The sequence below is a fragment of the Muntiacus reevesi genome, chromosome 3 (genome assembly GCF_963930625.1).
Source record: "Muntiacus reevesi chromosome 3, mMunRee1.1, whole genome shotgun sequence".
Classification (NCBI taxonomy): Eukaryota; Metazoa; Chordata; class Mammalia; order Artiodactyla; family Cervidae; genus Muntiacus; species Muntiacus reevesi.
Window position 1 is genome coordinate 238,797,546 of NC_089251.1, and position 26,385 is coordinate 238,823,930.

A 26,385-nucleotide genomic window follows, 5' to 3' on the forward strand; every position below is an offset into this window, starting at 1 on the left:
GGACCCACTGGTAAGTAACTAGCTACTTGATAACCTTCCCCCATTTACTAGTTTGTTTCTTCAGAGAAAAGAGGAAAAGGTGATAATCATTCAGCAGGTAAAAAACAAGCACAGACTAAGCATAACTACATGAGCAAGAATCTACAGGATGAAGCAAGAGACCGTTTTTTTAAAAAAAAGAAGAAAGAATAAACAAAAGGGAAGGAAAAAGACCACTGGATATGGCCATTTTCTGTGTCAAAGTTTCTATTTTGGGGAAAATTAAATTCGATTTTTAGATTAAGTACCCTTACATACCACATTTAATATTTAATTAAATATAAGTTAAACACCATCATTTAAATACCAAGATCTTACTAGAATAAAATTACATAACTTTTCAAAAGAAAGATAAATGCATTTATTATACCTATTAATTATATATGATGTTTATATATAATTAATAGAAAATAGGGAACAAGGTAAAGTCCATAGAAATTTGATTTCAACTAGGTCCCAAAGTAAAGCTTATTTCTACTGCTCTTTAAAATTTTATCATCCAAGTACAGCCAGATTATACAGATATCTTTTAATGCTTCAGATTTTTTTTCTCCATTATTTTTAACAGATAGGCAATGTACCTAAAACAGTGAAATGTTTTTATATAGAGGTCAGAGTAGCCCTGGATTTTTACATTCTTCTAAATAAGGAATGCAACGTCCTAAGATAAGAAGAGACAGATATTTTGAATTAAGCAACTCAGTGTGTTCCCTTGAAGGAAATGGCAAATAATATATTCATTCTTGCTTTTTCCAAACCTCTAGCAAAACGTTATATTTAAAAACAAAGACTGTTCCAAAAGATCCTAACAGTTCAAGAAAAGCTGTTGCTTCCTTATTGCTACCCTTCATATTTTGCTAGCTGTCAAATATTTATTAAGAGAAAACAGTACATAGTTTAGAGAAATCAGATAGTAGGGACTTAAATTCTTGTCATTAGACGAGACATTCAACAACATATTTTATTTAAGCATGAGCAGTACATGTTCAATTAGCTATCTGATATTAACTCAAAATTGATACTGTCACCAATATCAGAATTACAAGAAATGAATGACATAAACGGGTCCATTTCATACTCCGGTGGCCCCTTTCAATTTTATTCCCTATGATCCTTCCCTTATTTTCTAACTCTGATCTTATTTTTCCCAGTTTCTTCAAACAGCCATGCCCCTTCCTGACATGGGGTCTTTGCACCTCCTACTACCACTGCCTACAACACTGTCCCTCCACCTTCTGCTTCTGCTCCCTCAGATAAACCATCCATTCTGTGGGGAAGTTTTCAACGCTCCCCCCAGTTGAGGTCCCAGCCCTTTGTTTCATGTATGCATACGTGCAGCTATGTGATCACTATCCATCAGCTTCCACTACTCAGCATGCTACCTGACACCAGGGATGGGAATATGCAATTCCCACCATGTCCCCCGGCAGCCAGCACAGTGCCTAGCACAGGGTAAACACTCCTTTAGTGACGACTGATACCATCATGAACGGCTCTGCAGGAGACAATATTAGGGATTCCAAAACAGTAGCTTGGAAACCTCACCGGGTTTAAAAACGTCCAGGGCAGGAAGGGCCCGCATGAGACCAAAGAGAAAACACAGGCAAAGTTTCCAAGAAATCGGCAGACTCAACAAAGGTGGATGAGATGACATCTCTAGGAGTTTGTGAGAGTTTGAAAAAAAAAATAATGACCATATGGGTGGAACAAATATCATGAGCAAAGATACTTGGACTGAAGAGGCAAAAACTGTGCATGAAACGAGATGGAAGACTCAGCTGAGATGAGAGAGACCGAGTTCCGAGGACCAGGTGAGGAAGCGTGGGCGCCGGGAGGCCTGGGGAAGCAGCATCCCGGCCCAGCACTGCCAGACACTGGTTTCCATCAATGCGAACCAGCGAGGAAGGCACCCCAAGAGGGGATCCTTTTTAATATACACAGACAGCAAACTACCTTTTTTTCAATGGCTGGAAATAGATAATTAAGTTTTAAAAAGACAGTTTTACCAGAATAAGATTATCAAGTGGTAAGAGAATGATAAATAACCACATGGTGATCTAATCATTTGGGAACAAGTTCAGTTACAAGTAATAGAAAAATCTATTTGACAATGGCTTATTAACCAAATTAAAGTTTTGATTTTTTTTTTTGTTTTGTTTTCTTTTTCTCACATTTGAAACCAGAGGTGGATAGCTCAGGGTCTGATGAGGCCATTCCATCAAGTAACTATGGATCCAGGCTCTTTAAATATCAGTTTACAATCCCTCAAGGTCACAAGGTGGATCATCCCCACACCACCTCTGTAAAAATCCTCAACTTGGTTACATCTGGAGGTTATCACATTTTAGCAGGAACATTACAGTGTGTGCTGGGATAAAGAGAACTAACTCAGAGTTAAAGCGTCAGTGTGGCTGGGGATCCATACAGATCTTCTGGGAGTTTCGTATGAATTCAGAAAGCCAGGATGAAGCTTTTTGCTGTATGAATTCATTTCCCGTCTAGCATCAGGCCCTGAGGTCCAGTGTGGCCTCACTACTGGAAATGCCCCAGGCCTGGCATGGCAGGGGATTTAGCACTGCCCCACCTGACAATCTGGATCGGTGACACTGGAGAATCATGCCATGTCTAGGCTTCCAACCAAGAGAAAAAGTGTGTCTGCAGGCAAAGAGGGGCCCAGAAACTCTCCTTCAAGCCCCTTTGCTCTTCTCTATTCTTGATCCTTTCTGTTCTCCTTCTCAGGTCAAGAGCCAGGCAGACTGCTCATTCCTTGGACTTTCTTTCTCTCTCAAGGAGAGCAAGAAAGACTAACTCAAACGGGCGCCCAATTTTATAAAGCAAGATATCAGAAGGCCTTTCGTTGTGCTCTGTTATGTGGTAGGGAAAAGGGCAAAAGAAACAGCTCCAATTTCAATATAAAAGAAAGTAAACATTAAAATTAAGTCTAAAAATATCCCAAACTGTGGACATACACATATACATATGAATATATTCATGTTATTTTAGGACATAAATCCAACACAAATAAAAAGGGTCAAAGCACAAATCCCACTCTAATGTTCCCAGTAACTTCATCAAAGGAGTGTTCTCTGAAGCCTCAGTGTTTTTAAAACTCATGTAATTCCTGTGAAGATGCCAGTGCTGACTAATTCATCTTTGAAGTAAAAAAAAAAACCCTTCACAAGTGCTAATGCTTATTCATATTTAAAGCAGAAAACCACTGGTCATGCTTATGTTGGACACAATGTTATTCCAGTATCTCATTTCAGTTTTTCAGCAGTCGTTTGTTCCCAGAATAACCATAAGACATGCCTAAGCAAAAAAGTTAATAACTGTTTCACACAGTGAGGAAGAAGGACAAGTAGGGGAGGGGCAAGGAGAGAAGAGTTTAGAAAAGAGGAGAAAACATGAGGAGAGGAAAGAGAATATTTATTAGAGCCCAGGACCCATCAGACTTTTTGTTGTAAATTCTTGATGCCTGGCATCAACCGAAGCACTTTTAGGACCTACCTGTTTCAGTGATTTTTCAAAAGCACATCTTCTCACATTTAACTTCTCTGAACCTTAGGCGTAACTTACCATCAATGGTTACGGCATAGTTTAATTGGAAGCATATAAGATAATGATACTTTTTGTGATGTAAGGTGCCAGAGAATCAGTGAAATATGCGATAGTCAGTCTTCTGATACACCTGCGGGTATTATTGTATGAATTTTTAACAGCATGCAAACTATAACTTTGTAGACCTAACATTCCCATATTGTGATAGCACTAGGGAAAACTGATTTATATCCATTTTTTATAATTTTACCTTTTTCTCACTTTTCTAAATATTTCTTTTCTATCAGTGCAAAGCATGTGTATCAGTATAAAACATGTATATTTCCATAACATGGAGTAGGAAATGGCAACCCACTCGGTGTTCTTGCCTGGAGAATCCCAAGGACAGAGGAACCTGGGGTGGCTATGGTCCATGTGGTTGCAAAGAGTCGGACACAAGAGAGTGACTAAGTACAAGCACATTCCTATAAAAAAAAAAAATGGCATCAATACTGTTAGAATTATAAAATACGTAAGGCTGCCAGGACTCTTAGAAACACCCACTGAAATCTTCTCATTTTACAAGTGAAGAAGCTGAGACTGAAGAGGACCTGACTTGCCAGGGGATCTCCATCTGCTCACTGGCAGAACCTACCAGGGAACACGTCTCCGGGTTCCTACCTGGTCTTTCCAGTTTGCTTACCCAACTTTACGCTGCTGTTTTGACAGGACATCTTGGATAAACACATTAGATGATTGAAAACCCAAATATGCAACTATATGCAAATACGGCTCAAAGCACCCAACTTTTTGAATGTCAAAAAAGTTATTCTTTGTATTTCACTTTTTTCAGCACAACTTACCAGGAAAAAAAAAAAAAAGGCATATTCAGAAACAGCCAGCAGAGGGAGTCTTTATTTCTCAGTGCAAATAGAGAAAGAAAACAGGATGCTTTGAAAGTTGCTTTGTTAGCCCTTTAATATTTAATATTGCTTTATTATTATTGGGCTTCCCTGGTAGCTCAGTTGGTAAAGAATCTGTCTGCAGTGTGGGAGGTCTGGGTTTAATCTCTGTGTTGGGAACATACCCTGGAGAAGGAAAAGGCTACCCATTCCAGTATTCTAGTCTGGAGAATTCCATGGACTGTATAGCCCATGGGGTCACAAAGAGCTGGACACGGCTGAGTAACTTTTACTTTTTTCACTTTTACTATTATTAACCCTATAGAGGTCCTGCTTAAAATAGCTGCAAGCTTCTAACAAATTTAAATCTATTTTTAAACATTCTGAACTATTTGAATTTTTAAGATAAATCATGTTTAAATCTTTAATAAGAAGGGTTAGGGATGGGGTGGAGGGTGGTGTGTATATATTTATATTTATATATATATATAAATATATATGTATGTCACTTCAGGTGGTATATAATATAAAGTCCCCTTTCCTGGAACTCAAGTTGAAGATCCTCCTTGGCATTTGGAATGATCATGCCAAAATTTTTCTTCAAATCCTGATAAAACTACCCCAACTAATATGACTTCTAAAACCATAAAATAAAACTCCTGGTATCTTCACAGACACAACTGAATGTGTATATCCAAATATGAAGTCCAATTAGGAAGCTATAAACAACATAGGACAATGCTGTTTTGCCAAAATGGTTTTTTAATCCCTCTTTTGAAACTGTCTTAAGAGCAAGCATTTTTAATATCCTATGGGAGTAGAAAATCTTTATCCTTTCAGAGAGCTTAATAACTGAAATAACCAAAAGTCTTACTTCTTGTTTTCTGCCAAAAAGAGATTCTTATTTTTCTAGAGTTGGCTTAGGGCACTGAGGCATGGCCCGGAGAGTCAGCCCTAAGACCAGCCCGAGCAAGAGTCTTAGACTGTTAATCAGCCCAGCTATTTTTAATCTCCTTTCATTGCCAAAAGTGGACCAGACATTGCAGTTTGCAAACTAATACGAGGGATGGCCCTCAGTCGTGCAGAGGTTCAGACCAGGTGCTTGAGGCCATGGTGGACTCCCAAAATCTGCTCTGTGATCAGATCCTAGACCACCAGCTTATCACCTATGAGTCTTAGATTTCTCATCCTGTAAAACAGGCAAAGTGACAGCAAACTCGTAGCATTCCATTCATAATAGTGACCACTATTATACATTTTTGAAAGCAAAATAAGTCCCAAGAGATTTCTACTGAGGTCCAATGAACTCTCTCATATGGTTTGATCACTATATCTTTGAGGCAAGACTGAGTGCACATCAAGGAAAAAATAACTAGGAAAGCAAAAGACAGAGTGGTTAAAGAAAAAAAGGTGAGATTTGTCCAATGAGTAGACTACAGATGGGCTTCCCTGGCAGCTCTGCTGGTAAAGAATCCACGTGCGAGGCAGGAGACCCTGGCTGGATTCCTAGGTTGGGAAGATCCTGGGAGAAGGGATAAGCTACCCACTCCAGTATTCCTGGACTTCCTTGGTGGCTCAGATGGCAAAGAATCCACCTGTCAGACAGTAAAGAATCTGTCTGCAACGCGGGAAACCTGGGTTCAAGTCCTGGGTTGGGAAAATTCTGGGAGGAGGGCATGGCAACCCACTCCAGTATTCTTGCCTGGAGAATCTCCATGGACAGAAGAACCTGGCGGCTACAGTCCATGGCGTTGCAAAGAGTTGGACACAACCGAGCGACTAAGCAGACTACAGCGCCCGGGCTCAGTCCTGCCTCATCTTTCACTAGCACTGTGCTCTGGGTAACTTCTCCAAGGCTCACTTTTCTCATCCCAGACTGGGTTTGCCCACCAATCCTTTAGGGTTCTTAAGAGGATTAAAGAGACCGTGTAACTAGTGCTGAACACAGTATAGCTGCCTTTATTTCTATTGGGGTATGCGGACGGCCGGGAGAGCTCAAAACTGCCCAGGGCAACAAGCTGGGGGCTGGGAGGTGGGGTGAAACAGAGCTCATGAAAAAGCAGGGTGGGCCAGCTAAAATGGGCCCTGGGTGCATGGCTTCTCACCACACGGTATGGAATACGGAAAAGGAAAGGAGTGCTACAGAGAGACAAAAGCAAAGAACGAAATGCCAGTAACAGGTCAGTATCAAAAATGCCCCGTTTACTTTTTTTTTAAATGTGTTTATTCAATGAATAGGAATTATATCTCAGCTTTGTACATTCCCTGTGCTGGGCACTTGAGTCTAGTGATGATCAAAAATGACACAGCCCCTATCAGCCTATAGCTCACAGTCCAGTAATGTCTTAACACTAGGTACAACTGTACCTCTTTCAGATATTATATATAACCCAGAAGTCCCTGACGGATATTCCCTAGGAGAGTGAAAGGAGATATTATCTAAATACCTATCTTCTTATATTTAAATCTATATTCCCAGATGTTTAAAAAAGTATTTATCAGCATATAATAGTTGGATTAATTTTTTTAATTCAAATTAGAGTCTTCATTCAGAAAGTGAGCAGAGGCAACAAGAATTTGAGAGACAGATTGTCTTTTGTTCCCTGGCTGCACTGTATCAAGGACAAGTACTTTTTGGTTGATTCATTTGTTACAAGAAAATTTTTGGACACCTACTTAACAGGATAGAACCCCCGCTCCACCATTTTTAATAGGCAGATTTTAAACTGTTTATGAAACTAGTAAAACATGCCAGATGAGGGGGGAAAAAAAAGAAATTCACATTTGTTGAGCTTCTACTACATGTCAAGTGCTTCTAAATATTTATGCTATTTAATCCTCACAACTGTTCTGTAAGGAAGCACCATCATTCCCAAGACAGAGAAACTGACTGTTAGAAAGGTTTAAAAAGAAGACACCTAAAGTCACAACACTGATCAGTGACAGAGCTGGGTTCAAATTCAGGGTTTCCTGACTCTAAAATAGAATCTCCACTCTATTACACTTCCTAAAAGTGCACTTTAAGGGAAAAGAAACATTCCGTGAAAACACAAAATCCATTCATCTATGTGGTACCCTTCCTGGGTGAATATGCAACTATGTTACCCTGTATAAAAATTAAAAGGACAGCAGAAAGATTAAGGTTTAGCAGGAATGGGGACTCCAGGCAAATAAGCAAAAACAGTACTCACTACCACTTCAAGACCTCACCTTTCAAGCAAGTCAGTCACCTAAAGTCAAGTTACCATCTGCGATCTCCAGTAGCCTCCCCTTCTCAGGAAATCTGCTCTCTCCCCACTTACTAGACATTTACTGTCTCCAATCAAGCAATAAAATACATTTGTTCAAAAAGCATAGCCATATCTTGTAGCTGGCATGACAATAATCGAAATCTAAGGGACAAACATTTTTTGCATGCCTTATATGTAGGAGGCACTTCTCAGCTAGTTGCCCACAAAGAACCATCCTCCCTATCTCCTGATTCTGATGAGAAGGCAGCTTGTGGAGTTCAAGGCCTACATGGCCAGGCTTTCCTTGGTCCAGACCACATGACACGACCCTGGCCAGTAAGTAGTCAGCAGAAGCTCCTGGTTATTCCCTGGTGGCCCGTTAATAACTGACAGAAGTAGTTTGTATACCCTTGGTTCCTCCCATTTTGTATGCTAGGAATGTGAGCAGGATGACTAGCGACTTGCAATTGTCTTTCCATAAAAGGAAAAGGGACCCACACTAAGGACGGTACAATAGAAAGCAAGGGGCTTGGTTGCCTGAGGAAACTGCAGTAGGCTAGGTTAGCTTTGGAACAATTCTTCTTGTAAAGAGAAAGAAAAATAAATCTCTCCCCTGTTTAATACACTGTCATTTGAGTTTTCCGGTTACATGAAATTAAATTCAGCCTGCAACTGACAAAGCACTTTATTTAAAGAGTCTTTTCCTTAAAAGTGTAAAATCTAGCTATAAAACAAAATCCACCAAAATTTGAAAACCAAATAGAGCAAGATGTATAAAAGATATATGAGGTCCACAAAGAAAACTAAAAGTCAAATATGAAAAGTCAGAAAGTGTAAGATACCTAAGGATACGATAATAAGATTTGAATATCATAAAAGGTAATAACGAAACCGATGTCACCCAGCAGGCATTACTGAACTGAGGAATGCGTAACAAAGGTACAGCCACTAACACCCGAGCCCAGACATCATCAAGACAGATGTGATGAGAATGAGTCTTAGAAAGCTTCAGATGGCACCACAGCCTGAGCCTTCGGGAGAACAAACAGGATCCTGGAGTCGTCTATAGGCCATGGAGCACAAGTCAGGGTGCAGAAGTAGAGAGGGACAAACAGCACACCCTGCTCGGAGCACAAGGAGAAAAACCACGCGCTGGAGTGGAAGTTTCACATGAAGCTGGGGGGACCCCCGTGGATCCAGGTCCTGGGGACCCCCGTGGATCCAGGTCCTGCAGCACAGTGGCTGCTACATAGGCCTGGACTGATTTCATACGTATTTACAAGTTTCCGGGCAAAAGAGTAACATGAAGATCTATATTCTTTCGTTCTCTACAAAATTGTTTTTAGAAATTCATAGCAATAATTCTAATTGTATGAGGAGGAAAATGAATATAACAAACTATTCTGTTGTATAATCCGGGAACTGGATCGTTCAGTAAATGGCCTTGCTCCATATTATACTCATGAATTTTGGATTTTCAAAATGATTTGAATCTTATGAAAAATATATTCTAAAAAGTATCTCTTATTTCTCTGAGATTTTGGAAGAGACGTTAGAATTTTGTGTGCCTTTCAAAGTCTCTTGTAATTGTAGTATGGATAAAGAATGTAGAAATGCTTGGAAACATAGTTTGCAAAATGATTTTAATTTGATTGAGGTAGAACCCTTCCTACCCACAGAATCAAAGTATGAACATCTGGCCTCTGACCTTGCAGTCTTGCAGTCTTTCTATAAAAAGAATGTGAATTTTATATTGCACTTAGTGTAAGCCTTATAATGCTTCAGTCTTTTGTTAACTCTCTGGGACCTTAAAATAGTTTCTTGATGTAATGAACCCAATTAGAGCACTGGGTACAACTGCATTTCCATCTCTCTGTCTCTCATTCTCTCCATTCTCCTCTCCCCTCTTCTTTCTTTCTTTCACATACACACACACACACACACACACACACACACACACGTGCGCGCGTGTGTGCACATGCGCATACACACACACTCATTTTTTGCTCACAATTGCTTTCTGAATAGAATGTTTTCTACACTAGAGCATATGGGAGTTGGTGGAGGTGCAGAGGAAGATGAAAGGATTTGTCTGAGCTAATTTCAGATTAGAAGCTGAATGGCAATTAAACACACCATAAGGCAATTTCATTAACATATTAATTCGGGCGGTAACACGTATCTAATAAGAGAAGCACCCTGGAAGTCACAAGACCTAGATTCTATTTCTAGCTTTGCCATCGACCTTCTGAGTGACCTTGCCTAATAAGTTACTCAACACTCAAGAGATTCAGTCTTCTCATCTGAACAGAAATGGCCTAACCTAGTAGTGACCTGAGAAAAATGCTATGAGGCAAAAAATCCACTCAGCACACTTGATGAGGGTGTAGTCATTTCTGAGCGAGCTGATGAAACTTTCTTCACCAGAACCTTGATTAACTACTCACTAGAATCAAGGAAATCAGATCCTAATAGAATTAGAGAAAGTAAAATGCTCTTGCCAAGGTACTTCATAGAGAGTCCACACAAATACCCTATTCCTCAAAGATCAAAATACATTTGATCTGCTACAAAAAAGATCCAGACCATGTTACGAGCCATGTTAAAGTTCAAGTTCTCAATCCATCTCAGGAGATCTTATACCCAGTTAAATCATATGCACTTGCTGATAAGAAACTTACTCCTTAGCACTGTTAGGCATTTTCAGAAATATCCTCAGCCTTTGAAATGACTAGGATTTCAGCTGGCAAATTATTTTGCAAGCACGACTCATTCAGGATGAGCAAACTCTATGCCAAACCTGTGGGAAAAAAACCTACATTCTTTGGAAAAGGAAGAGCTGCCCCCCAAATACTTTGAGAAATGCTGTATTAATTTGTATCATCTTAAATTATGGTGCATATAGAAACTGACAAGTTAATTACAAGTACAGAGTAATTTCCTATCTTAGGGAAAAAAGGCATGGTGTGACCAGAACAGATGGATATTTTTTAGTCAGAGAAACACGCAGTTTCTAAAATAAGAGTAACACTAAGATTTTCAGAACAATCTTACAGACAATGGGTCCTCTGGGGATTAAAATGTTGGGACAAAGAAATAGTATTACATATTTTCAGCAAACGATGTGCTAAATTATATGAAAATCTAATATGTGTACTCACAGGAAAGGAATAACATGGACTTGGGCAAAGGGAATTTTGACTTATGTAATTATTATAATAGAAATCTGGCTAGAAGCTTATTATAAAAGACCAAGAGGAATCACAATGATATATCTATTGGCAGCTCAGACTTAATAGTAATTATAATCACTGTAACCTTGTTTTGCTACTTACCAATCAGAGTTGGATGTTATTTACTCACACCAATTTCCCCTAGACTAACTGCTCTAAATACTTGAAGATGACAGCATCTTTTTCTAATATTTTATACACTAAGAAAATAAGAAATGGTTTAAATATTTGATTATAGTTATAAAAATCCAAATTCACAAAATTCTAGACACAAATAAGACTAAAGAGAGCATTTAATGAAAATCTCTTAACAATTATAGGTGAGGAGGTAATGACGCCAAGTTTAAGTGACTTGCCCAAGGTCATGCAGCTAGGAAATGGAGAATCCACGTGGCATGCTTTCCACCACACCAACATGTCATGCAAAAAATATCACACGATGAAAGTTTCTTGGTTATTCCAAACTGCAAAATTAACTGGATAAAGAAGAACCCAAACATAAGGACACAGATGTGATATATGCTATTATATCTTTTCACATTCCCAGTGACTCAGGAAATCTATATAGTCATTATTAATATACTACTAATTCTAAATCAAAATAAAGATTCTGGCTCAAAGCAAAATATTTTTAATTAAATTTGCTCAAGATGAGAGAAAGACATCAAGAAAGATAAGAACAAATGTTGGCAAAATTATCATATACTATTTCACTGCCAAGTAAAACGTCCCTGGTGAATAAGTAGCCAATTGGATAAGAAAGTAAATTAAGAACAATAAAAAAAGACACTTCTTTTAAAAAAAAACTCTAATTGTAAGATTTGTCATTTTCAAATAAATTAAACCATAACATCTGACTTAATGAAATACACTGATAGTTAACCATTAAAAGTTAGGTATGGAAATAACATTACAGTTTCTAAAGTCACCAAAATCATTCAAAAATTACGTGCCAAAATGTGTTTTGGTGCTTTCTTTTTTTATACAACAGATTTGATTTTTAAGGATTTCAATACATGCTTCTTATTTGGTGCATTTACAAGAGAAGTTCAGTATATTCAGCTTTACTTAAATGCTACATTACGTGGTGTGTTTTTTACCTTATGAAGTACAATGCAGCCAGTGAGACATAGGAATAAACTTTACAAAAAAACTAATAGACAAAATATTTTCACACAAAGGATTGATTGCATTAACAATTAACAGAAAGCCTTTTCACAGGGTATTTCAATAGAAAGTTTTTCTTAAGCGAGAAAGCAGAAACTCAATAGAAATGGGTAGAAAACTGGAGGCTAATAAACGGATGCCATATGTTTAAGTAGTAAAACAATTACACAGTCCATTCAACAATGAAGATGGATATATTATGAATTATAGTGAAACAAAGAAACTGCTCCTTAGTAAACAAATATGAAACACAATAGCTAGCAGATTGCCTATTGAACTAAAAGCAAAGTGGCCTGAAGTTACAGTAAAAGGGGAAAAAAAGTAAGAACAAGCTTCAATACAGTCTCTAAATCACAAGGCCCTCAAATTGAGACCAAACTGCTTTCACATGGGGCTTTTTTACAACAGAGATGTGCTGGCCCTGCTTTTTTTTCTCCCCTTAGTCTAATTTCAATAATCTGTCTTTTAATCACCTACAGCCTCAATGAATTCTAGCCCCTCTCAGGATAGATAACGAAAGTGACCAACACACTAATAAACACAGTTACAGGAAGAAAAAAAGAGCAAGAAGAAGAAAAGAAAAAAGCAGAAGTCACATACCCTTTTCTGGAGAACTATGGGCGTTATTGCAGGCAGAGTGACTCTTCTTGCACTCAAACTCATGCCTGTTCTTCTCAGAGGGATCCCCTCCCGTAGATCATGGACAAAATGAAAGAAATCTTTTATAGTTTCTCCTTGGGAATCTCGGGGCTCAGGGCAAAGAAACAACTAGGAAAGTAATAAATGTCACTCTGCTTATGTGATTCCAATCTACCCAAAGCCAATTAAGGATGGCTGTGGGACAGGACAAGGCAGCGACCAATCAAAGCCCAGAAAACTCCGCCTTTGTCCTTGGAAACACATTCTGATACTTTTGTTTATGATATTTAAAGAACCAGATTAACAGCCATCTAGTTCACTTAACTTTTTTTTCCAAAACAGTGCAATTCAATGCCATTCTTTGTTGACTAGGCAGTTATGTCTTTACTTTACTAAAACATTTCAACATATGGCAGATAAGAAACTGTTTACATTGGTCTATTTAAAGTGTATAAATATGCAGATGCACTAAATTTACTTATGCTACTCATAAAAGTGATAAATGGGTCGATTGAAACATCTTATATGAGGCATAAAAAAAAATAATCCTGAAGTTAGAATCAGTCCAAAAGTGTTCATTTACAAGTTATAATAAAAGGATTTTAATATATACTTAGGCATTTCATCTTCTAAGCAGCTAAAATTTTTTGTTATGAACCTTTCAGCTGCGCTTGAAGTTACACACTTAAATATTCCTGTTAAATACAATCTTAAGAATCAACCTAAATAATAATGTTAAATACAAATGGGGCATTAAGCTACAACATATGAATTGGATATGCTAATTTTTTTAAAAGCACAGATCTGTGTAACTGAGCATATTTCACTTAATTCAAAGCATTTAAACAATAATCATGATTAACAAGCATTTTGACTTTTGTCTTATAATAACTAAAAACTGTATTTCAGTATTTTTGAGAGTTGGAGAATGGTCCATTTCTGGTTAATGAGAAAATTTTCAATAAAGTCTAAATGAAGAGTAAGAGAAACACTCAAAAATGACAAAAAAAGTATTACAATATTAAAACTAATCTAGTTTTTATAATTATAAAATCTCCTCTGGACTGACTCCCTAACAAGCACCTACTCAATGCCCTTTCAAGCAGGACACAGGGTGTGAGGCCTTGTGTTTAGCCTGAGGGGCGCTCCTCATCACTAGATCACAAAGTGGTTGTTGTAGAAACAAGGCAAAATGGAAGATGCTCAGCAACTCAGGCACAAACTTTCCATTTCATTGTCTAGCTGCTACTGGGCAGGGTTCACATGGGTGTGTTTTATATGCATGGTGATCTCATACTCCTCAAAAGAAAAAGACACTACAAACTCTAGGGTTCCCTACTTTGAATTTCAAATCCTACACAGATGTCTCACAATGGTAGTTAGGGGTAGGGGGAATTCACTTAACAAAAAAGTCACAGTCATCTAATTTGGGGGCATTCATTTGATTCCTATCCTATTAGGTTTATCATGGTCTTTTTTTTTTTCTTTAATTTTTTAAAAAACAATTTACGAGGTTGAGTTGATTTCTGCCATACAACAAGGCAAATCGGCCATAATTATACATATATCCCCTCTCTCCTGAGACTCCCTCCCCTCCCCAAATCCCCTTCCTCCAGATCATCAGCAAGAGCCACACTGGGCTCCCTGTGTTACACACCAGCCTCTCACTATCTTTCCATCTTACACCCAACAGTGTATGTGTGTTGATGCTGCTCTCTCCATTTGCCCCACTCTCCCCCTCTCCCACTGTGTCCCCAGGTCTATTCTCTACATCTGTGTCTCCTTTCCTTCCCTTCAAATACGCTCATCACTATCGTGGTCTTTTAAAATAAAACTATCAACAAAAATTCTACTAATATTGAGATGGACGTCACCATTTGTGAAGGAAGATTTTGCTTTAACCTTGAGTCACTTTTTTGGCAGGCACACAATGACAATGCCTACTGTAACTACATAGTTTCAAGATTACTATCTATAATTTTTCTTTCTTCTTTTCTCAATTTAGTCTTTGAATATTACAAAGAAGTGTTATCTCTGGTCTCAAAAACGTTTCGACCATAATCGAGGTAATTCATTCCACTAAATCTTGAGGCAAAGTACCTGCTATGTGCTAGGCAGTGAGCTAGGTGGTAGGCACATCCTGATAAGTAAGGTATGGTCACTGCTTCGTAGTGGAATAGATACTCATTTTTTAAAATGAAAAATCACATATGTAACTTTGTTCTGTATTTTCCAAGTCTCTGTAAATGTGTCATCATATTTTCATAATTTAAAAAATAAAAACGCAATTTAAAAAAATATTTTAAAAATTTTTAAAAAGATGTGAACCAAAAAAAAAAGAAATTACATTCGGTAATGGACTGAGTCTCATTGTGATTAAATGCCAAGCACCAGGGATACACCATCATGACAGGCTTCAAGGAGGAAATGACATTTGCTCTGAAAAGTCTTTAGGAGACAAGAATATGCAGAACTTGATAACTGATGGAGACTCAGAGGGAGCGTCTCAAAGCTGACTGCAAGTTTTGAAGTCTTGGCGAACAGAGAGTCAGAGATGCTGTTTTACATCACACAAACTTTTTAAACACTAAAATGAATCCTTCAAGTCAAAACATCACCCAGGCTCTATATTCATTGCACTGCAACATACCTGCTCTCAAAAAACATTCAAGAGACAATAAACTGCTGAAGTAGTTTGGAACTACTTGAAAATTAAAGTTTACAAATTTTCAGTGAAAACCATGAAGAGTGAAATGTAGCATTTTGTGACTCTGTTTCCAAAAAGATCTTTTGAAAAAAAACTCAAATATTTTACAGTCAACAGGCTGAAAAGATTAATGAGATGACACTTGCACTTAATAACACAGAAGGAGTACACTTCTCAGCGATCCTTTCCAAGTGTTCCTAGTGACTGTCCTTTATCTTACATCCCAGTTATTGCAGACACTGACTCAAAACTTAACTTTAGCCTATGCTTTCTACCACTATTATCAATGGTTTGCATACTCACTAATCTTGTCACCTGAGCCTTAATTTCTTCAGCTGCTGCTAAATGGGAATATAAAGCTATGGCCAACAATTTGGGGATTGCTATGAGGGTCAAGGATATCAATTCTGTGCAGGATCTGGAAGAGTCCAAGGCAGGTGCTGCAAAATATTCCTTGAACTGCTCCTGCAGAGAACTGGGCCGAAGATACCTTCTCCTTAGACTGTGTCACAGATCATGGTTTCCAAAATTAAATTTTGATATAACAGGGTTGCAAACAATATAGTATAATACACAATGAAATATTATAGAATAGCACTGTATATTATTTTGTTTTTTGCTCAGTACTTTGTTAGAACAAGAGTGAGTTTTGTCACTCAAACTATGTATATCAAAGTTTCAATGTGAATTAAGACTAACAAAAAATAATATATAATAATAAACATTATGATGATAATATTATATAAGGGAGCACCCAATATGAGCCAGGCATTTAGCTAGTTTTCGTTGAATTCTCACAACTTTATAAAGTGCACATGTGAGCTTAGTCACTCAGCTGTGTCAGACTCTTTGCAGCTGCATGGACTGTAGCCTGCCAGGCTCCTCTGTCCATAGAATTCTCTAGGCAAGAATACTGGAGTGGAAGTCACTGGAGTGACTTCCTCCAAGGGATCTTCTTGACCCAGAGATCGAACCCCGGTCTCCTGCATTGCAGGCAGATTCCCTACTGTCTGAGTCACAAGGGACACCCACTCTACAAAGTAGGCACTAGGTATTCAGTAGATGAAGAAACTAAGGACAGAAGAGCATATGGCTAAAAATGGTCTCAGATATAAGTACATATTGCAAAAACTTGCCCAAATTCACAAAGTATGTAAGTCCATCAGTCAAGGTGAAAACTACATCTGGCCCTCTCCAAGACACTGCTATTCTACTCTACAATATTCTCTCCCACATTGAACTATATAATTTGATGTATAATTAGCGTAAAATGTCATCTTCATACCACTCTTTTTCTAATGTACCTAAGCATTCATTTTACTAACTCACTTAATAAATACACATGGTGGGGCGGGGGGGCTTTAGTATGCATAAAGTATGATGCTATTTGCTCTCGGGAGTTCAGAGTTGATCATCCCTGATACCTGTGTAGCAGAGGAGCTGACACGTGGCAACAGGTAAACACTTGGGCAAAGTAGGATACAAGGTGGGATCCAGGCAGAAGGGATGAGGCATAAGCACTGATCAGTCTCTAGGTTCCAAGTCTGCCTTTCAAGTCTCTCCTTCCACACAACATCAACGAAAGTTTCCTGGAACTCACTTAAGCATGTTTAAATTCTACCTCTTTATATTATAATGCTCTCTCTCTAAAACCCACAAGGCCTCTCTAAAACCTTTCAAGGCCTCAAAACAGTCCCACCTCTTCTGAAAGTTTTACTGGTGATGCATCATTCAAGCATCTCTCTCTCTCTCTCTCTTTTTTTGCACAAGTTACCTTAGAATTGAGAGGTAGATAATGCTTTATAAAGCAGGCATTATTTATTCCCATTTTACAGATTCAAGCCACATCCATCTTTTTCAGACTCTTTACCCTAGTTTAGTCAAGCTTCAGCTACTGTTTCCTAGCATTCTTTTTTTTTTTCCCTAATATTCTATATTATTTAGAATGTAGGCTCCTTGCAAATAGGGACATGTCTTTGTTGTTGTTGTTTAGCTGCTAAGACATGCCTAACTCTTTGCTCTTTGCGTCCCAGTGGACTGTAACCCACTAGGCTCATCTGTCCCTGGGGTTCTCCAGGCAAGAATACTGGAGTGGTTTGCCATTTTCTTCTCCAGAGGATCTTCCCAACCTAGGTATCAAACTCACATCTCCTGAGGCTCTTGCATTGGCAGACAGATTCTTTACCATCAAGCCACAAGGGAAGCCCCAGAGACATGTCTAACTTCCCTTTGAGCAGTACTCTTTCTACTCGAGTGGTTTTATACATGGGGGAACATGCTGTAATAAATGCTTCCTGTTTACTAAATCCTACAAATACTTCTTTAGGGGACCCATCAACCAATCTCCTGTCTCACACAAAACAAAACTTGTTTCCCTCTTCACCATGTCCCTGAATATCATGCCATTATGCTACCCTGTGGGGTAGCTAATTGCCCCTCCATATTCATTAACTCCCTCAAAGATGCAGATCAAAATTGGCCCCTCCAAGAAGTCATTCCCTGCATCTAAATTATATCATTTCTTGTTCTATACTTTTTTTAGGGCTTAAACTTTTCCATTTCTCATGCCTTTTTCTATACATACTAATAATTGCTTTGATAACTAATAAATCCTTTTGTAGGCCTTAGCTATTTGCCCAAGGAAAATATAATCCTTAAGGGTGGGACCCAGGATTTCCTTTCCTATGCTGCTCCTCTCTGTGCATAGTAGGCATTACGTTACAGTCAACGTGGAATGACGACTCACTCTGGTCACATGGTGGACAAGCTTCCTTTCTCATCTTAACAATTGCTAGCCTTGTGATTTATTCTGAACAAAAGCACACAGTCTTCTTCACAGGATGATTTGGATATTCTTTTGCCAAACGACAAAGTTCTGGGCTTCCCAGGTGGCTTGTGGTAAAGAATCTGCCTGCCAATGCAGGCGATGCAAGAGAGAAGTGAGTTCGATTCCTGGATTGGAAAGATCCCCTGGAGGAGGAAATCCCCTGAAGGAGGCAACCCATTCCAGTATTGTCTGGAAAATTCCATGGACAGAGAAGCCTGACGGGCTACAGTCCACGGGGTCACAAAGAGCTGGACATGACTGAGCGACTGAGCACGCACAGCTCTGTCAGTGGTCAGCAGAGTTGTCACTAAATTTAACTGTTGTCCTAAGAACGTTGGATTCAAAAAAATCTTAAAATATTTCGTCATAGCAGTTAATTGCAATAAGTAGTCTAGATATCTTTAGATACAAACTCAGTACTTCTAATCCTATCAGTTCATCTTACTCAAATACCCTTTGCTTCCCTAGGTATGACACAGCATCATCCTTTATACTTGGTGGATCTGATCGGATCTTCCTCTATCTTACTTTTCCTCCTCCACCTTGACGGCTCTTTCCTTCCATCAAAAATGTCTGGACTTTCTTACTGATTAAAAGTCTGATAGAAGAATGACCTGTAGATTAGTAATATTTATCATCACTAGTCTCATAAGTCATTCAGTTTCTTCTTTTAAAGAAATTACTGAATGACTTATGAGACTACTGATGATAAATATTACTAATCTACAGGTCATTCAAGGATTTTTAAAAGTGCCTAGGTATTCTTTCTCCAGATGAGATGGTTTTCTAGGAGCATTATGGCTGCCGGCCAAGGAGGCATAATGTACTGTGCTATCTACAGGAGGGTAGATGGACACATAAAAATAATTACAACAATGTGTTAAGTTCTTTAACCAACTATACATAAAGTTCTGGGACCATAAAAGAGAAAGACATTAATTTCACCATGAGCAAGCAGACAAGTTCCCCAAGTGGACAAAATATTCAAGATGGAAACATATACAAAGATAAATCTGGAAAAGCATGGGCCAGCCAAGAATGGTCGTTCTATGTCACACTGAGAAGTCAGACTTTCATCCTCAAAGGTAGCAGTATTTGATAAGATGTGACCTTTATCTTAGTGTGGAAGACAAACTGTGGAACAGTGACTAGAAGGAATAAAAGAGAAAGAGAGAAATTAGTCCTAAATGAGTCCCAGAGAGAAATGGAAATCATCAACATAGAAATCAAGATTTCAAAGATGACAAGGAGGAGAAATACAGGATCAAATAGTAAAAACATTAACAAATAGAAATAAAATTATATTTTCCATGTATATGAGCTTTCAACATAAATTATAATTTTAAAAAGTATAGAATATAAAAAGATAAATGTCTTATCTACACTATTCAAATTTCATGTACTTTAAGGTTCTCATAAGAAAAATGGATCAGGAAAGTAGACAGAAAACAAACACTAACTTTCTTCATGCCTCCAAAACCTTAAAATGACAAGAAGGAAGAAGAGAAGAAAAATGAGAGAATTTCCTTGCTAAAAGAAAATAAGTCACTTCATCTTTTTTTTACCATGCTGGGATACAAGAAAGGTACCTTCAGTATACCAAAAATTAAAAGAATTTCTGAAAGCTAGAAGTCATTGAGATTAGACTGATAAGAACACAAGAAATTAAAGCCGGAACTTTTGTATAGGGACAAGATGGTGAAGGCAGGTCCAGAGAACTTAGGTTTACAGTATATTTAGAGAAAGTAAGAGAAAAGGAATGCAGAAGATGAGGTAACTAGAACTCTCAAACATTATTATAACAAAAAAAGCTAAAAACTAGAAAACAATATAGACGATAAAGTTGAGAAAGTGTCTTCTATAATGTGAAGAAAAGTCAAAGAAATGAAAAGAAAAAGAAATCATGGAGGAAAAATCTAGAAGATCAACACACATAGAATATGTTACAGAAAGAGTTTTTAAAAAAGAAAGTATGAGGAATAAGAAAGAAAAGGCAGAAGAGAAGTTCCCTTAGCTGAATGAGGTTACAAGTTTTAAACTAAAAGTGCCCCAGATGGCTAATATGAACGAAAAAGGAGCCATGCTCAACAAACGGTAGGAAATGTGACAACTTCAAAGAGAAAAAAAATTCCTAACACTTTCTGAGAGAAAATTTTGTTTACCTGCAATGTAGGAAAATCAGACTGGCATCATACTACTGTCCAATTTCTCATCAATGTCTCCCATGAACATAAGCACAAAAATCCTTTAAAAAGTAACAGAAACCAAAGGAGGTAAGAAATCAGTTTTTGCAGGAACACCATACCTCTGTAGCAGTGGGCAGTCATTATATTAAGAAAAACTTCACATATTCCCAAATCCCTTAGCTTAGAAGAAATAAAGACTGAAAAAAATATTCAATCATAGAAAAGGAAAAGTCTTTTTAACTTAGTACTTAAACTGTGGCTGTCTTCCTCATGAGCCTCCCAAAAATATGTTCTAACAAAAACCCACTGCTTGTAGATGAATATTAAAACAGACCCATCCTCGAATCTGTAAAAAACATACTATGAATGGGAAGAAAGAAGAGGCACAGGAGAAACAAATGGCAGATGTGGACTACTTGCAAGAAAAGTACTAGCAAAAAAGCAGATAAAATTTAAGATCACACATTAAACTAAAAATCAAAAAATAATTAATGAAGCAAAATCATATCTGTCTGCACACAAAGTAGACAATTAAAAATATAAGGAAGAAATACCAAGACAATAAGAGGAGATGAAACATCAGCTGACAGAGCTCATCTATAGTGAAATCAAAGTCAGGATAAATAGATGACAAATACAAAAACTGCAACCAAAGAGGAAAAAAGCTGCTTTAAATTTAAAAAGGACTAGAGGCTCAGACAGTAAAGAATGCTCCTGCAATGCGGGAGACGTGCATTGGGTCCCTGGGTTGGGAAGATCCCCTGGAGGAGGGCATGGCAGCCCACTCCAGTTTTCTTGCCTGGAGAATCCCCGTGGACAGAGGAGCCTGGCGGGCTATGGTCCATGGGGTCGCAAAGTCCACGTCCCAAAGAGTCAAACACAGCTGAAGCGACTAAGCACAGTACAGCCGAGAAACAGAGAACTAAAGACAAGTAAAGGAAATCTACACAATCTCCCCAGAAGAAAATCAAAATATCGGAAACAAATAAATATATAAAAATAAAATACGAGAAACATTTTACAATAAAATACATACTGAAATCTGAAAGATATATAGATATACATATTTATATTTATTTATGTGTAGCTGAATCACTTTGCTATACACCTGAAACTAACACAACATTGTAAACCAACTGCATTTCAATTTTAAAAAAGAGATTTATTAAAGGGGCACATCAGAAACATTCTACACAAAGTTTACTTCTGAAAGAGTTTAAGTATTTTCCTCTCAATAGGCTCTGATGGCCATATTTCAACATTCAATAAAGTTCAACATTCAATTGGAGTTCAACATTCCAATAAAGGCTTGTTCCGTATCTGTTGAGAGAGGGACATCTTCATACTTTCTAAATGCTAGCGTCTGCTTAGATATGATTATAAGATAAAGTATCTTAATATACTTCAGGGAAAACCAATATAATTAGAGCTCGACTGTCTGAAAATAAGAATAAAATTGTCCAGTGGGCTGGTCTATTCCCTCAACATGGAGAATGAAGCTACTTTGTGTAATGTTCATTGATCGTTTGTTTATAGTTTAATAGGTATTTAGCAATACAGTTGGAACGATAGTGAATATATGTGATATTTTGTAAAAATTTATTAGTGCATTTCCTAGCTATAAAATGCAGAGTGTAGAAGTCTGTATTGAGAGATGTGAAAGCTTTGGTTGCAATGTAACAGCAGAGAAATATCAAATAAGACTAGGAAAAAGATGACAACTTTCACTTCATTCCTTGTATTTCTTTTGAAGGATGTGTATTTTCTTATACTCAGTAAATCCTGGCATTCTCTTCTGCAAATCTTTCTTTCCCCTAGATAAGAATGAGTGAGTTACCAAAAGGTAACAAATGAGTTAAAAAAAAAAAAACTAGATAAATTTAGTTCAAACATTCAGCTCCATCTCACCTGCCACTCTGACCAATAAATAGACACTGAACTCTTTACCCTCACATGACAAATGTAGTTGTAATTGAACCTAGGTTATACCACTCAAGACAAGACTGAAATGTTACTTCCAACTTATAGTAATCTTATTTTCAGACCTGACCAGGTTTGAGGCTGGCCACTGGTACCCCATCACTCACCAAAAGATTCTCCAGACCCATTTCACTTAGATGTGGGAGTCAAGGTTTATTTTGTATGAATAGTGAATGGGTAGCTGGGAAATGAATAGAAAGTTCTAGTTTTGCTTATGGTCTAAACTGATTTCCCTATTCCAAATTTACTATTAATAAAGCTGAAATGCTATTTTAATGATTAAAAAACAAAGTACCTACCAAAGGGCACATATCTGCTAGGAAAGTCATTTTAATAGCCAACAGTAAAATATCCTACTTTATTGGACTTGAAATTTAAAGAATGCTTCGGACATCAAGGCAAAAACGCCCTAGTGGCTCGTAAGGGGGAAATCCATCTGCTGCAGTATTTCTCCACTATAAGATTCAACAAGTTTCACTGGACCTCAGGGCCTTCTAGTTACCCCAGTGGATGAAGTAAAGCCCATGAAATACTTGGGGAAAGAAAAACAGAAACGAGATTTTTAAATCTCGTGAAACTCATTGATTATAAAGACAACAGACAATATTCAAAAGTTTTGAACACATGAAAGCACATAAAATCTTGTTCCCATGGAACCTTCTTGAAGAATTTACTAGGAGATAAATTGCAAACATCCGAGAGACAGCTGGAAAATTCAGAGGAAAAGGACTATAATAAATACCAAAACTAATTATGGGACTAAATCCCTATGTAATTATGTTGCTATAATAAAAGTAACATAAACCTTAAAAAATGTAGAAACGATAAAACAAACATGGAAAGATAAAAGCTGAAGGAGGAAAAACATGGAAATGTTACTGAGATCAAAAGCTATTATTTAAGACTGATAAATCACAGGATAATTTAAATTATTTTATAATGCTAAAGCCAGCGGGTAGAAAAGGGAGGAGGAAAAAGAAAAATATTAATTTTATTATTGCTCCTTAGAGGAGATTAATAGATAATACTTAAAGAAATAAGAGGTTTAAGGGTTTCCATAAATAGTCATAATGATAACAGAAATGTAAACCTTTCTAATTAAAAGAACGCAATGCTAAGAAGGCAGAACACACAGCAAATTTTCTTCAAAACCTATTATTTTAAAGCATAACAAATAGTATAAGAGTGAAGTGAAGTGAAGTCGCTCAGTCGGGTCCGACTCTTTGCGACCCCATGGACTGCAGCCCACCATGGGATTTTCCAGGCAAGAGCACTGGAGTGGGCTGCCGCTTCCTTCTCCAGGAGTATAACAGTAGCAAGACCAAAATTTTATGTTATCTCAATAAATGCCAGAAAGCCAAACTCACCTACTGAAAGGGAACCAACCTTCCATTTGAATCATAAAGCAGATTCCACTCTATTCTGTGGGAAAGAGACTTCCATGACCAGTGACTGAGAAAGTCTGAAAACAATGTGGGAGAGCGGCACGGGGGTGAGAAAGGGGAAAAAAGGGGGGAAGGAGGGTTAGGGGAAGAACGCAGTGGGCAACATCACGCAGGACAGAAAAGCATCAAACAAGCAACGAAGACAACCTGAGTGCTAAAAGATGTGATTCACAATAAAAAATATATATTAATTATGAATGTCTAGGTATCATACAATCGGAGAAGGCAATGGCAGCCCACTCCAGTACTCTTGCCTGGAAAATCCCATGGACGGAGGAGCCTGGTGGGCTGCAGTCCATGGGGTCGCTGCAGCGACTGAGCGACTTCACTTTCACTTTTCACTGTCATGCATTGGAGAAGGACATGGCAACCCACTCCAGTGTTCTTGCCTGGAGAATCCCAGGGATGGGAGCCTGGTGGGCTGCCGTCTATGGGGTCGCACAGAGTCGGACACGACTGAAGCGGCTTAGCAGCAACAGCAGGTGTCATATAATACACATCCATATAGGAGACATAAGGAACATCAGAAACACTCTATCAACAGACTATTATCCAACACTCTCAAACCATGATGAACAGATGTATTAAAAAGTAGATATAAATATGAAAGCTATAAATAGTTTGAAATAAGTAATAAAATGGGTTTAACTGCTACATATTGAACTCTGAGGTTAAATTGAGAATATAACTTCTCTTTAAGAAAATGGTTAAAAAAATACTCGGTCACATTTTAGGTCACAGATAAAACCGCAATAAATTCTAATAGTGGAAGGATGACAGACAACAGTTTCTGACCACAATATAATAAAATTAAAAATGACAAAGAAAATGTGGGATTAGGAAAAATTTTAAGACTCTTCAGGTAACTCTCCAAAGAAAAAATAAAAATTGAAATTGAAGAATATCCATATAGTAATACTACTACTATTAATAATGAATTTAATGAAAATACTATATGTCACATCTTATACTGCTATAGTAATTCTCATACTATGCTTCATAGCCTTAAATATATATTAACAAACAAGAATGAAAATAAACTCACTAGCATCCAAAATTTAGAAAACATTATTAAGTTAAATCTCAGCAAAATAGAAAGAAAAAACACTTAATAAAAATAAAAGTAGAAATTAAAACTTGGAAAAAAAGCAAAATGATAAAACTGAATAATGTGCCTCCATCAAAAAAAAAAAAAGCCCATGTCCTAATTCCTGGAATCTGTAGCTGTGAATATATTAGCTTAGATGGTAAAAAGGGCTTTGCAGATGTGATTAATTTAAAGATCTTGATAAGAGAAGATTATACTGAAATATATACGTGGTCTCAAAGTATTCACAAGGGTCTTTATGATGAAGGCAGGGATGAAGTCAGAGTCAAAGAAAATGATGTGCTAATGGAAGCAGAGAAAGAAAGATGTAAAAACAGAAGCAGGGGTCACAGTGAGGTGGGACCAAGAGCCAGAGGCTAGTAAAGGCAACTCAATGGAGTCTCCAGAAGGAAAAAGGCTGTTACCTTGATTTTAGCTCAATGAGTTGGTTTCAGATTTCTGAAACTGTAAGATAATAAATGTGTGTTGTTATAGTTTGTTAGTGTAACAATAGGAAACTAATACATCCCCCTTTCTCTCTAGTTTCTTAAGTCTTACTCTATGCTCTTTTCTCTCTCCTGGGTATTCAAACTTTTCTCAACCAGATTTCTCTTAGGCTTTTACACATATTACTGAAGCCTCTAGATTTAAAAACAAAGGATACTAAAATTTCTCTCCAGCTAAAATAATTTTTTTTCTTTTACCAACAAACTTTCTCCAAATACAATCTAAGGTTTCCACTCTGAAAGACCTAATTCAGTCCTTTAACCAAAGATCTCCTTGAAGCTAAGTAAAATGAACATTTTTCATCCTCCTTTCTATTTGCCCTTCATTATGTGAACATTCTTGGCTAGCATCTCTCTGTTGACTTTCATCTGGCCAGCTCACTCAGTCCAAAGACTTCAATTACCACCATATAAGCAGATGCTCACAAACTCACGTCTCTTGCTCAGATATCTCTGTGCAGCAAAGGACTCATGATATTACTGGCTATTTGATATTTGATATCTCCATTTGGAGGCCTCAAACGCATCCCAAACTCAAAAGTTCTGAATCAAACTCTTAATGTCACTATCCAACATGCAAATCTGGTCCTCTTCCAGTGTTTCTAGCTCAGTGAATGGCATCTTCCATCCATTCAGCAGCCAGAAATTTGGGAGTGATTCTGGATATGCCTCATATCCACACCTCATATCCATTCTATCACCAATTTTGCTACTTGTACTTCATGAACATCTCCAAAATCAATCCACTTATCTTCATTACTTATAGTAAAATAGTGTAAACCTACCAGCTTATACAGTGAAATAGCTGAATAATTTTCAAAGTATTTAAGTTCATTAATCCAAAAGAAGGCAGAAAACAAAAAAAAATAAGAAATATAAAATGATTGGGACAAATAGTAA

General features: G+C 37.5%; 1 protein-coding gene across 8 annotated transcripts in view; it reads right to left on the minus strand.

The window, feature by feature from the left end:
* The window catches only part of GRB14 (growth factor receptor bound protein 14), a 178,786-nt gene that overhangs the window by 58,880 nt on the left and 93,521 nt on the right, over positions 1–26,385 (minus strand). The window contains exon 1 of one of the 8 annotated variants that reach the window (XM_065931662.1): positions 12,709–12,821. The exons of the other annotated variants lie outside the window; for them this stretch is intronic. Coding sequence (XP_065787734.1) covers positions 12,709–12,771 — 63 coding nt within the window. The 5' untranslated portion in view covers positions 12,772–12,821. Of the gene's footprint in view, positions 1–12,708; positions 12,822–26,385 lie in introns of those variants that run through there. 8 annotated transcript variants of the gene reach the window in all.